This window comes from Tyto alba, unplaced genomic scaffold (genome assembly GCF_018691265.1).
Source record: "Tyto alba isolate M040663 unplaced genomic scaffold, T.alba_DEE_v4.0 Super-Scaffold_19, whole genome shotgun sequence".
In the NCBI taxonomy this organism is placed as follows: Eukaryota; Metazoa; Chordata; class Aves; order Strigiformes; family Tytonidae; genus Tyto; species Tyto alba.
Genome location: NW_024881281.1, coordinates 6,974,691 through 6,986,774, shown reverse-complemented (window position 1 = coordinate 6,986,774; position 12,084 = coordinate 6,974,691). Strand labels below are relative to the sequence as shown.

At 38.3% G+C, this 12,084-nt stretch overlaps 1 protein-coding gene and 1 non-coding gene across 2 annotated transcripts in view; both read left to right on the top strand.

The window, feature by feature from the left end:
- The first annotated feature begins 2,483 nt into the window (after nucleotides 1-2,483).
- On the top strand, nucleotides 2,484-2,554 carry TRNAG-GCC. The gene has a single exon. It is a non-coding gene; the product is annotated as a tRNA-Gly (tRNA).
- A 156-nt stretch (nucleotides 2,555-2,710) lies between these two features.
- The window catches only part of LOC104365776 (CGRP receptor component), a 32,899-nt gene continuing 23,525 nt past the window's right edge, over nucleotides 2,711-12,084 (top strand). The window contains exons 1-3 of the mRNA XM_033003610.2: nucleotides 2,711-2,809; nucleotides 6,367-6,403; nucleotides 9,727-9,825. Coding sequence (XP_032859501.1) covers nucleotides 2,802-2,809; nucleotides 6,367-6,403; nucleotides 9,727-9,825 — 144 coding nt within the window. The 5' untranslated portion in view covers nucleotides 2,711-2,801. The remainder of the gene's footprint in view (nucleotides 2,810-6,366; nucleotides 6,404-9,726; nucleotides 9,826-12,084) is intronic.

Here is a 12,084-nt window from a genome sequence, read left to right as displayed (position 1 = left end):
GAAGCATGGAGAAGTTTAATTAAATATAGTTTAATGTCCTCAAAGATTTTAACTTTATTTGTACTTGCTTTTGTAATCAGTCACGGCATTACTATTTCTTTCAGAGAGTGCTTTTTGTTGGAAGAGTGCAATATTTGGGGACTGCAGCTCTGAAGGAGTGCCTTAGTGGTTTCTAGAAATACACTTTTCATAATGGGACTTATTTTCATAAGTGAGTCCAGTGAAGAAAAAGGACAGCATAAGCTGCTACCGTGCACTTTCTTTAAAAACATTATTTTTTAACTGTCATTTTGGTTTAGAAAAAGAAAAAAAAGCTCTATGGACTGAAAGTGCTAGTCAAATGCACTGTCAGCTAGAGAGATGTGAAGTGGTGCTGACATTTTTTGTTAAAAAAAACCCCAACTTTGTTTAATGAATTTTGAATGTAAAAGAAAAAAAGACACTATAGGGTGATCAGCGAAATGCTGAATACAGTAAACATCTTTCATGACAAAGAATACAAATACCCTGCAGATCTGCTTTCAATAGCAATTACTAGGCCCCCTGCTTTCAATAGTTAATACCGAGGCCCCTCTCTCACCGAGCCTTAGTGGTAACAATCACAAGCCAATGCTTAAAATGTTGACATGCTAAGCACATTTAGAAAAACCTATGTCTGCATTCCCTATGGATGGTGTAGCATAACTGTCTAACACCTAAAGTGCAGCAATTAAAAACAAAGTGAACTGAGCTAACCACCTCATCTCCCGAAAAGCTGTATGTAAAGGGAATGAGTTCTCTCCTAGATATTCCCCTTCCCCTTGCATGATGTCACTGGACCTGTACCTGTTCCATATATGCATTTACACCCTTAACAGGAACAGGTTGTATGTTGTAACTGGAAAATATTTAGGTAGAATATTAGAAAAGCAATTGAAAACTGTTGAGAGAGACATTTGTGTTATGCTCTTTCATTCCTGCTTCTGGGATCAGGCATCATCATCATGGATTGTAAAAAAGTATATCAGCAAAGGTCTGGAACTAAACTTTTGGAGAAACAGTGAAAATTAAGATGAAAAGTTGGTGCTGGGGGAGAGATATCAAGAGGAGATGCAAAGGAGAAATAAAATTAATATGCTGAAGATTCTGAACCCGTATCTAAAGAGGGTGATGAGAGGCAGGCAAGGATAGTAGATTTCTGGAACAAAACTCTGAAATTCGATTGTCTGGAAATACCATCTTTTCAAATGAAAGCTGACATCCTTTCTCTTCTTGTCCTCCCTTTAGCCTGGCTGGGAGCTGGTGTACAGACAGTTTCATGTGCAGGTTTTGGAACATGGCAGAGAAGTTACAGAGCATTTGCTGTGCCGGTTTTGGCCAATTTACAAGGTCAGTTAATCCTGACATGAAAAAGTACAGCATCTATTACATCCTATCCACTGAGTCAGACCAACAGCTTTCAGTCTGCTGTTTGAAGACCTTTCTCCGGGCTCTTTTCCCATAGGACTTCATGGCAAATGATTCTGGAGTATAAATGAATTTCTATCTATAGTACAATCTGTGTGTGACGGGGTCCACATGTCCACTGAAACTTTTTTAGTTCAACTGAAAAGGGATGAAAAAACTTTACAGCAGGCTTTTGAACTTTGCCCAGAGCTGAGGTATCTGATGATGATGGTTCTTGGAAAGCTGGGAGCTGTTTGTTGCCCACTGCCCTGGCACTGAGGACTGTTCCTGAAGCGCTGCGATTTACTCATGTTATTTGGAACTGGTTGAGCATTTTCAATACCCCAAGGAGAAGTAAAGTCCCAAAGTGAGAGTGGACTTTCTTCTGGCTTGATTTAGGAGAGAAAAGTGGCTGGTGGATTTTGTGCTAGCATTGCAAGCTGGAGGTTGTGGGCACAAGAAGTCTAACACATTTGGTTCCCTAGATTGCTCTCACAGCCCTGCTGCAAATGAGCAAGTATATGTGACCCCTTAGGGAGTTAGTGTTGTTGTGTTTGTATATAAACCTTTTCCTGAGAGATAATGGCAAAATAAATTAATGTTTCCCTGGCTCTCAGTGTCGGAGTCAGACAATTTTCTTTCCTATAGCCAGTAGGATTTTCAACTATTTGCACTCACTGAGGTGTTTTCACTTCTCTCAAGAATTAAAAGGGCTCTTGCAAAATTTCATAGCACATAGATTAAATGGGAAAGAATCACAGTTTTGGTAGGAAAAGACATATGATGCTGATGAGGCTGGTAAGACGTATGTACAGGTGCTTTAAAAGATGACAGAACTATTACACATGTAACTCAAGCTTACAGTGTTCTGTTTGCACATGGCTAGAGATTTGATTTGGAAGGGCCTCTCCAATATTATTTTCCCCTCGTCATACTTAACAGTGGCTAACTGTTAGAAGGGTTGCAGCGCACATTTCACCAAAAATAGCCTTTTTTCTTGTAGTTTTCTGCCTAGAAGAGCTACAGCCCGGGGGGCGCGGACGCACTTCCTATCACTGGCATTGGTGGTTCAGTGGTAGAATTCTCGCCTGCCACGCGGGAGGCCCGGGTTCGATTCCCGGCCAATGCAGTGTCTTTTTTTTTTTTGTTGTTGTTGTTTTCTCCTCTCTCTTCCCCTCCCCCCCGCCCCTTTTTTTCTTCTCATTTCTCCTTCCTTTTCCGCTTCCGTCCCGGCCGCCAAAACTTCTTCCAGCTCCACCCCGGCTTTCCCCGCACTCCCCTCGCCGCCGCCGGGCGGGCTGCGGGTGCCTGCCGGCAAAGCGCAGTTCCTCGGCGAGGCGGCGGCCCCAGCGCCGGCTGCGCTCGGGGCGGACAAGATGGAGGTGTAAGGGGAGGCGGGGAGGGCGGGGGGCCGGGCGGCTGCCGTCTTTCACCCCGAGCTGTGACCCTTCCGTGGCAGCAGCGGGGGCTTTGGGGCCGGGGGGTGTGCGGGGTACATCCGTATGGGCCTGCCCGCGCTGTGTGTGGGGGGGTACATCCGTGTGGGCCCTCCTGTGGGGTGTGTGCGTGGAGGGGGTACATCTGCGTGGGCTTGCCCGTGGTAGGTGTGTGTGTATCTGTAAGGGCCTGCCCGCTGCATGTGTGTGGGGGGGCTAGATCTATATGGACATACCTGCAGCGTGGGTGTGTATCTATACGGGTCTGCCTGACGTGTGTATGTAAGTAAGTATATACGTATGGGCCTGCCTGTGGTGTGTGAGTGGTATATTGGGCCTTTAACACCCCTGTAGCCAGCAGTGTGTTCAGGCATTCAGATGAGAAACTGAGGGGGGGTTTGTTTGCTCTAAAAATCTTGCTGAAGCATGTGTTTGTTTGGACAAAAGGTGTCGTGGCTCAGCTTGAATCCCACTCTCTGTCCCCATCTTCCCTGCCCTCCTGTCTCCTCGTTCTCTCTTCCCTGTTCTGCCCTGGGAGAGTTGAAACATGAATTATTTCTGCAGTTTCTGGGAGGGCGTTATTCCTGTGAGTGTCACATAGATGACTTATTCTAGGAGCTGAATATGCTGGAGAAGGAGAAAACCTAGTGACTGTGTGCCAGCAGTTTCAAACACAAGAGGCGAGTCAAAACTTTGGCTCGCCGATAATTTGAGGCAGTTACACCAGCCAGCCCCTAAGCTGCTGTCCCAGGGAGCAAGTTTTGTTGCCTTCCTACACTGACAGCACTATGCGTGTTTCTGTCTTGTTAGTATCACCGGGGCACAAAACAATCGGTTTTGACCTATTTTGAAGCCTAGAAACTCATTCTCGTGAGTTCTGTGGAGCCCCTTACATTGTGCGGTTATATATGTGTGCGTGGCACTGGTTTCTAATGAATAAAGGCATGGAGGATGCCAGTCCCGAGGGATGTATGTCAGCATCCACCAAAGTCAGCTGAGCTACTGCAGTCTGTGTTTTCCATGGATGCTTTATTATCTTTAAATCTTCTATATTACTATATATATTATCATTAATTCTTTTATATGTAATTCAAAAGCAGAGAACAAATAAGACACATCTATTGAAATACGGGTTTGTATTACGTTAGCCTTAATATGAGTAGCAGCCTGCAGAGAAATGACCTGTTCCTGCTGTTGTATACTGAAAAATGCTGTGAAACATACGCCGGCTCAAAGTTGCTTTTGCATGTGAGGAAGGATAGGATTTGCCCTGCTGAGAAAGATGCTTTTGATACCATTACTAGTATATCTGTGATGCTGCTTATATACCCACTTGTTTTTTATTGCCTTGAGTAGCACAATTTACTTTACTACAGGTGCTACCTTTTTAAGCACCAAGAGGGAGGTGCATCAGAGGTAGAAGACCTGGGGGCTGAAGTCCCGAGCTGTGGGTGGGTGTCAGTTGCATTGGTATGGAACAACTTACTCCATTTTGCACTTGAATTGCTGTTGGAATTTAATGTTCCTAATCTTGTACTTCCTGCCTGATGGCCTTCATAGAAGGAAGCTCTGCAACTAGGAAAACCTCTCTTAAGTTCTTACCATGTCAGAAGTGTCTGTTACTAGAGAAAAGAATCCTCCATAAAACATTGTGGTTTAAATATGCAGCATATTCTAAGCAGAAGACTTAAAAACATGAAGTGTCAGTGATATTTTTAGAGGGTGTGATGCCATATACTGAGATATTTTTTGATATATGCAGAAGACCTCAATAATATTTTGGTTTGGACTAAAATTTGGGCAAGTATTACTTATTTAAAGATTCTAAAAAGTGTTTATATGCTGGTGTTAACATGACTTCTATTTTTTTTTTCCTTTCTGATTAAATCTTAATCTCCTAGAAATTAAACACACTAGTTGACTATTTAAACATGTACATTAGAATTATCTATAATTTTTCTGAATGTAAAATTGATAGTTGATTCATGAGAGTCAGGACTGAAGAAAACTATTGCTACTTTATAATTCTGCAAAAGTTTTTGAAACTGGTCTTGTCTGTCGGTTTATAATTCTGGTATTTCAGCACAACAAAAATTGTTGAAGATTTGAGACTGACTCATTCACTATCCATTGTTAGAAAAAAAAAATTTGTGAATGTGTTTTTGAATTAAAAAAGAAGCAATTGTCTTAATGTGACTTCAGATAGATTTTGCAACTCATTTTCGCAGTAATGTATTTATATGACCCTCTCATTTAACAGAGTAATTCCCTATATAATTATTCTATAGCATTATTATTTCTAACAAAGAATGTCTTTGATCCATAGGGATTTTTGTAGCGATAGCCTGAATGCAAACATTCTGAAGAATTGCATTTACCTAACAACAAAAGCTATATAGTTTGTAAAACATGAAAGAAAACTAATGCGTGTATGAGCTCACTTGCTGAAGTTTCACTCGAGTCAGCGAAATGGAAGTTGAAGTTCATCTCAGCGTATTTTAGAAGGTCCTTTTCATTTAAAAACAATGATAGAACCTGTGGAAGTTTGTGGACTCATTTAACTCGTTTGAAAGTGATGAACGTGACAGTTCTATTCAGACAGTTGATGGTGCTTAACAATACATTGTACCTTTTTTTTTCTTTTTTTTCATAAGCTGCTGCACAGACCTGAGAAAGGCCTTTTTTTCCTTTTGTATGGAAACTTTCTGTTGTTGTGGCTACTGACTGCTCAGCAGAATGTGTTGTTCAGGGAATGTAGGATGCTCTGCGTCAGTTTTTCTCCCTTTTTTAATTTAAAAATATAAAATTACAATACCCCGTAGTAATTGACTCAGTGCATTCAGCCTACCAGCAGTGGATGACTCGGTTAATTGGTACAGAATGAGTGGGGAAGTGCTTGGCTGGTGGAAATAGGGAAACTCGGCCTTGCCCTACTATTAAAGGAGTAGTCACATAAAGATTCAAAGAATAAATAACTCAGTACAGTATGTGTAAATGTAGTGCCATATCTGTATCTATACACACACATATGTACGTTATACTAAAAATAGTATTTTATTTTTCCATACTATTGACAAATAAATAGCGTGTGTAATCTGTATTATTCTTCCTGTCAGTCTTTATTCAAATAAAACTGGAGGCCCATTTTGTAAGGAAGAGGCAAGGCAATTTGGTTTTAGATTGTCAAATTGGGTGAGTGAATGAAATAGCGTGGCTGAGTAAAAAGATTGTTGTTTAAGTGTATTTAAGTGTATGGGGCAAATTGTGCAATATATACTGTATAGTTATGTAATAATTCTGCTAACAGTATGGAAAAATACGTTCCAGAGATGGCATCAACTTGATAACTGTAGAATCACCAAAACCAGATTTCTTGATATTTATTTTTTTTTAAAACTGTATGAAAATAGTGTCTGCTCTTTTAGAGCCTGCGTGACTCAGCAAAGAAACATTTTAAACAGTTTCACTTGGAACATAAATTAATTGTTCTCATTTTTCCTTTTAGAAAAGATGCAAATGCGGCATTGCTAAGTAACTTTGAGGTAAGTTTATCTACTTCCTGGTTTTAAACCAGCAGTTTAAAGCTGTAATCAGTCACTTTATACTTGCTTGGAAGCTGAAAATTGCCAGTGGCAATCAGTAAGACTTGTGTGTGATTTCCACGCCCTCCATTTGATTTGTTACTAAGAAAACTTTTTGAAGAAAATCTAGTTTTCTGGAAAATTATTAGTTTTCACTCATAATGGGTACTGTATTATTATTTGGTTGGTCCCAAATCTGTATAAATAGATATAAATATATTTTTCAGATAGGTGAGGAACAGATCTTTAGAATGTCAGTAACTAACTTCAGCCTTGTCATATTTACACTGTTGCTATGTGGTTAGTTTGTTGAATCGTCTTGTGCATGTTTGTATGTTATTCTCCACATCTTGATACACTTGTGTATTTGGCCAAGTGCACTGGATTCACTGGTGCTTTGTGTGATGCATGGTGCATTGAATCCAAAATCAGGAACATGGACACCTCTAACTGGGCAGCAGTGTTCAAAATATCTTTTTAAAAATTTTATTATATGATAAGCCAATACATCACCAAGTGTGTGACACACTGATTGCTGGAGTCTTTTTAATACTGCAAATAAAAATTCTTGCAGAAAAAATCAAATGTTTCTCACAGATGGTTGCTGCTAGAATCAATGTTTCATATTTAACTCTAACCTTGTGGTGTGCAGTGTCATCTGAGAACCTGTAACTCATTAATGCTTACTTTTATTAAAGCCAGTGCTATTAGAAATGCAGTCTTACACCTCTGAATGTTTAACAGTATTTTTTTAAAGATCTTGGGGCATTTCCAAAGCAGGTAAGTACGTAACCAGGAGGCAGTTTGCTGATCTGACATGTGTTACTCAGGATAAACACTCCTAGAAGCCACTGAGGTGCCTTGATCTGGTGTCACGGGGAAGCTACAGTGACCTGTCATAACAAACTGTGAATATTGGCATACAAATAATAAAAAACCCCCCTTATTTTCTAATGTAGACAAGTTCTGAATCATTTTCCACTCTTAGAGGGATTGTTTTAGAGAGAAAGAAATGTAGGGTTCTTGTTGGTTTAACTTCAGCCAGGTAATGGAAAGATTTCAGTGCTTTGTTTATAAATGTAAAATTTTTAGAGGTTTTAATAACCCAGTTCTTTGTTTACATTGCTTTTTTGCCAAAGCTTGAAAGTTGCACAGCTGTTTCATCCTATTCTGAAGTAAATCTTAAAATGTTTTATCTGGAGCTGAATCTGTCTGTGTACAGCAGAGCAACCATCTTTGTAACAAGGTACTTGGAAAGAACTGTTTTGCCTGAGAAATAGATGATACTGTGTCAGCTGAACTAGTATTAAGTGTCTGTTAAAAACATGTACTATTGCGGTACAGAAAATAGCAAGTATTTCAGAGATTATTTATTGAAAAGTCATCTCTGCTTCCTTCTTTGCTGGGATATTTGTTGGAATCTAGGTATTACTGCCTGCTGAGATTCAAGTAGTGGTGTCAGTCATGTTATGTAAAATCTACAGGTGTCCTAAAGGTATGGTCCAGAATAGGGAGAATTGCAGAATCCGATCTTCATGCTCTTCAGTCAGAACTTTCTTCAGCTGAGTCTTTCTGTTGGTGAATGTACTATGTGTGTTGAAAAAGAGCAAAAGGAAGTGGAAAATGAAGTTACTGATGAGAGTGCTAATTTCTCATTTCCCTTTCACAGCACAGTTGTCCTCCATGCAGCTTTTCAATTCTTTGCAGGAAGGGATTTGCAGTGTCTGCAGCTATAGCCTTTTGGGGCATGGCTTTACACTGGTCTTCAAAGTACTGATATCCCCAAAACTACCGATCTCTTTCTGTTTGCTCACTTTCCAGTTGCAATTTGACTGACATAGCTAACATTCTCTTTCTCAAGGTAATATTTTACACCAAAAGTGGTGTTTGAAAGGAGTGTTCAGGACTGACATGTTGTATGTCCTATGCCTACATTTATTCTGTGAGTTTGGAGTTGTCATTTTCTATCTCATTGTCACTGGCTCTATTGTAATATTCATTAGATAAAAACTCATAGCTTCAATTTTGGCTTTCGTGTGAGAATTTACTACTGGTGTTTGGTACACAAGGTGTTCCTTTTTCATAGAAGATGCAGTATAAAGTAATTGCATGATTTCTAGCTGGTAATGTTCTCATTCTCACTGTTTAGAAATGTTTGTATTTTATTTCTATGGACTCGTCAGTTTATAATGCCATAGAATCTGGATCTTGAACAAGGCTAGCTAAAAATTAGGGGATAAACAGTAAGAAGTGGTCTGTTACTTTGCCGTGGTTATTGGCTCTGGATATACTGTAAAGCCTGAAGCAAAGCATCTGAAGAAAATTTAACTTAATGTGATTTAATATGGGAATAAAATAGTAACTGTGATACTGTCTCAATGTTTTGCTGCCTATCTAGCTATGATGAATAAAGATGTTGCATTGCAATGTATTTGACAAAGCACAGTTGCAAAAATCAAAACGCCTTCCTTGCCTTCAGACTTACCCTCTGAATCTCGTTCCTACATTAATATTCACTGCATCATAAATGTGAAGACAGCTTTATTACATCCTTTTCAGGAAAGTCTGCTTGTATTACACTGTTGTGATGAAATAGGGAGCTAATTTAATTCTTGTGGTTTAACATACCGTAACAGCATGCTGGTCACTGTAACATTTACTATTATGAATAACTCCACTGGAATTTACAATAGGATCACTAATCTCAGGAGCATCTATAGGTCAAGCCTTTATTTAGTTGGTTCCTGGCAGTGTGACAGTTGCAGAGTTTACTTTTTTTTTTCAGATTATGTAAAATTGCATCTCTGTGAGACAGAATATATATCCATTTTAATATTGTAGGTACATCTGTCATAACAAATCCAGTAGGGCCATAAACTTCTGTGACATTCTGCTTCAAGCATCACTCATATTTAAATAGGAGCTCTGTGCCAGTACAGGAGGGTATGACCCAACTCTGTTCAGGACATGATATAAGATAAACAAGTAAGATAGATTCATCTTGGCTGCTTCTCCTTTGGGGATCTTGGATAACATCTAGCAAGTGCTGATAATCTGTTTAAAATAGTCACAATTTTTAAAAAATAATTTACATACGTATTCATCATTCTGGTGCCAAAACATTTTTCATTTCAGCTGCTGGTATGCTCACCAAAGAAGCCACGCTTTTTCTGTTGTTGCTTGGTTGATAGGATTTTACGTTGTTCATTTATGTTTTCCTGCTGTAACATTTTTAGGTAAAATACTCTCAAATGGTCTAAACCACTTTATTTTAACCCCCACAGGTGTTCCAGTTACTTACTGATCTTAAGCAGCAGCGCAAAGAGAGTGGAAAAAACAAGCAGAGCTCTGGTCAGCAGAATCTGAACACAATCATGTATGAAGTAAGTACTACTGTGAAATTCTTTTGTAAATAAACCCAAGCTGAAGTAATTTGCATCCTTAGGTCTGTATATTAATAATTTTGTATCAAATGTCCCCTATTAAAAACACAACAAAATATTTTATTTGACACTTTTCTGTGGTCAGTTTATTCAGATTGTAGGCTAACTGGGCAGGGCAGAAGTGTGCAGCTGCTCTTATTAAGATCTATCACAAAAGAATAAAAATACCCCCATTTTTTAACTGTTTAGTTTTGTGGGTTCTTTTTTAATCTAAATATTCTATCCTTTTAAGACCCAGGGCAGAACTTGCTATCATCTGCTGAAGCGATGATAGCATGTAATCATGATTTCAAAGCTGAGGCACAGATCACATGGTATTTTTTTATTAACAGAATTAAACTAATAATTTCCAACTAAAATAGAGTTAGGTTTTTTTGCCAAAAGAATAGCAAAATCACATGTACAGATAGCAACATCAATGCCAGATTGGTAATAAATGTTTAATCTAGTGCTAGGAAGAACTTTTAAAATCATAAAATACAAATACTAATGTTTGAAATACCTCAAATTAGCAACTTTGTAACAGACTTGCAGTGTGACCTATTGTGTCTGTCAGAGAATTGTATGAGTAGCACCACAGTTGGCAGCAAGTTGAAAGCAGCTTGCCTTGCTTGCATGAGTAATCCAGTTGAGCAGGGAAACTACTCATGTGAAAAAGATTTGGCCTAGGCTTTGTTCTTGTTTTAGTTCTGGCTTTGTTTGAAAAGGTATAGAGCTGTAATTCCTAATCCTCATATTCAACAAAATAGGGGCTTACAAAAAAATCTAATTTAAATCTTCATGGAGACTAACAGTCTTCCTGTACCTCTTTGAAACAGCTGAGAAAGATCCTGTAAGTATATTTTGTCAGAGTGCAGAAAGCTTTAATTGCATTGGTTTATTGCTACGTGTTAAATACCTATAGGAAGCTCGTTTTTGTGCATGGAGTGAAGCTGGTGTAAACTCTAGGTATATTTTAAGTATATTTGACTGAAAGAAAACCAGAATTTGATTGTACAGGTTTGTCTTTGATCATGCTGAGTATGTCTTCATGAGCTGTGTGCAGGCTTGTGTCCTTTGGTGCTGAAATAACTAGATGAAGCTTGCCAAACTGGAGCTATGTTTTGCTGTATGTCTGGCATTTTAATTGTTTTGATGTTGCCAAAAAAAGACTAAACTGGAAAAGAAATTACTCCTATTAAATAATTCCATTACATGACAATATGATGATTTCATTTTAGTCGTTATTGGTGAGTAACAACTACATTCTGTCTAAAAAGGTTAGACAGAGCTTACAGAAAGGAGGGTTATCTAACACCTTATTGTGCTTTTAAATATATTTCTCAGTAGTTAAATGAAACTGGTCCTTAAGAATACCAGTGATTCATATTTCATCAACACTCTGTCTCTTAAGTAGGATGAATTATCCTGTGTTTCTGGTCTGTTTTCCTTTACTTAGCATTTTTAAATTATAACAGATTTTAATGGAAATACATTTGCATATTTTCTTATTGCCATACTGATCTTGTAGCTCATTTTTTTCCCAGTATCCATTGTTTTCTGCTCTGTGAATACTGATTCAGCTTTTTTGGCTTCTGACTTTTCAAATGTAAATATTTAGTTCAAAGATTTTATGAGAAAGAAACTCAGAGTATCACATAGAATATTATATTTTTTAATTATTATAGGTAATCTCTGTGTGTGGTATTTTACCACGTGTATCTGTATTTGCAATCCAGTTAGTGCAACGTGAGTCAGTTGTATTGATAATTTTAAGCTTTATGTATAGCTATGCAGTATCAACAGATAAAGATTTTCTTCCTTAATTCAAAACAAGCATTGATGATACTCTTAGATCTTTCAGTTGCTGATGCACACGATGCAGACAGTGCAGGGATTTCCTTGACTTTTCCACTGATGCTCGTTATTTCCAACTTTTCATTTTGGGATCTAATCCAAGCAACAAACAACATTCAGGAAGATTCTAAGCTACTTCCAGTGAAATGACAGCTGTGAATGGGAAATTGTGTGGATTTTTATCAACAAATATATTTTTTAACTTGGATCAAATTGCATTATGTATTATCTGTCTGCTAGGTGTCGTGTTGTTTTAAATAAAGCAAGCAGATATAACATTTGCTGCAAGTTAGCTGAGGTTGGTAGGTGTTTCATGTAAAAAATGGAGCAAAGATAAATTGTCTCACATCAGCTAGACATTTC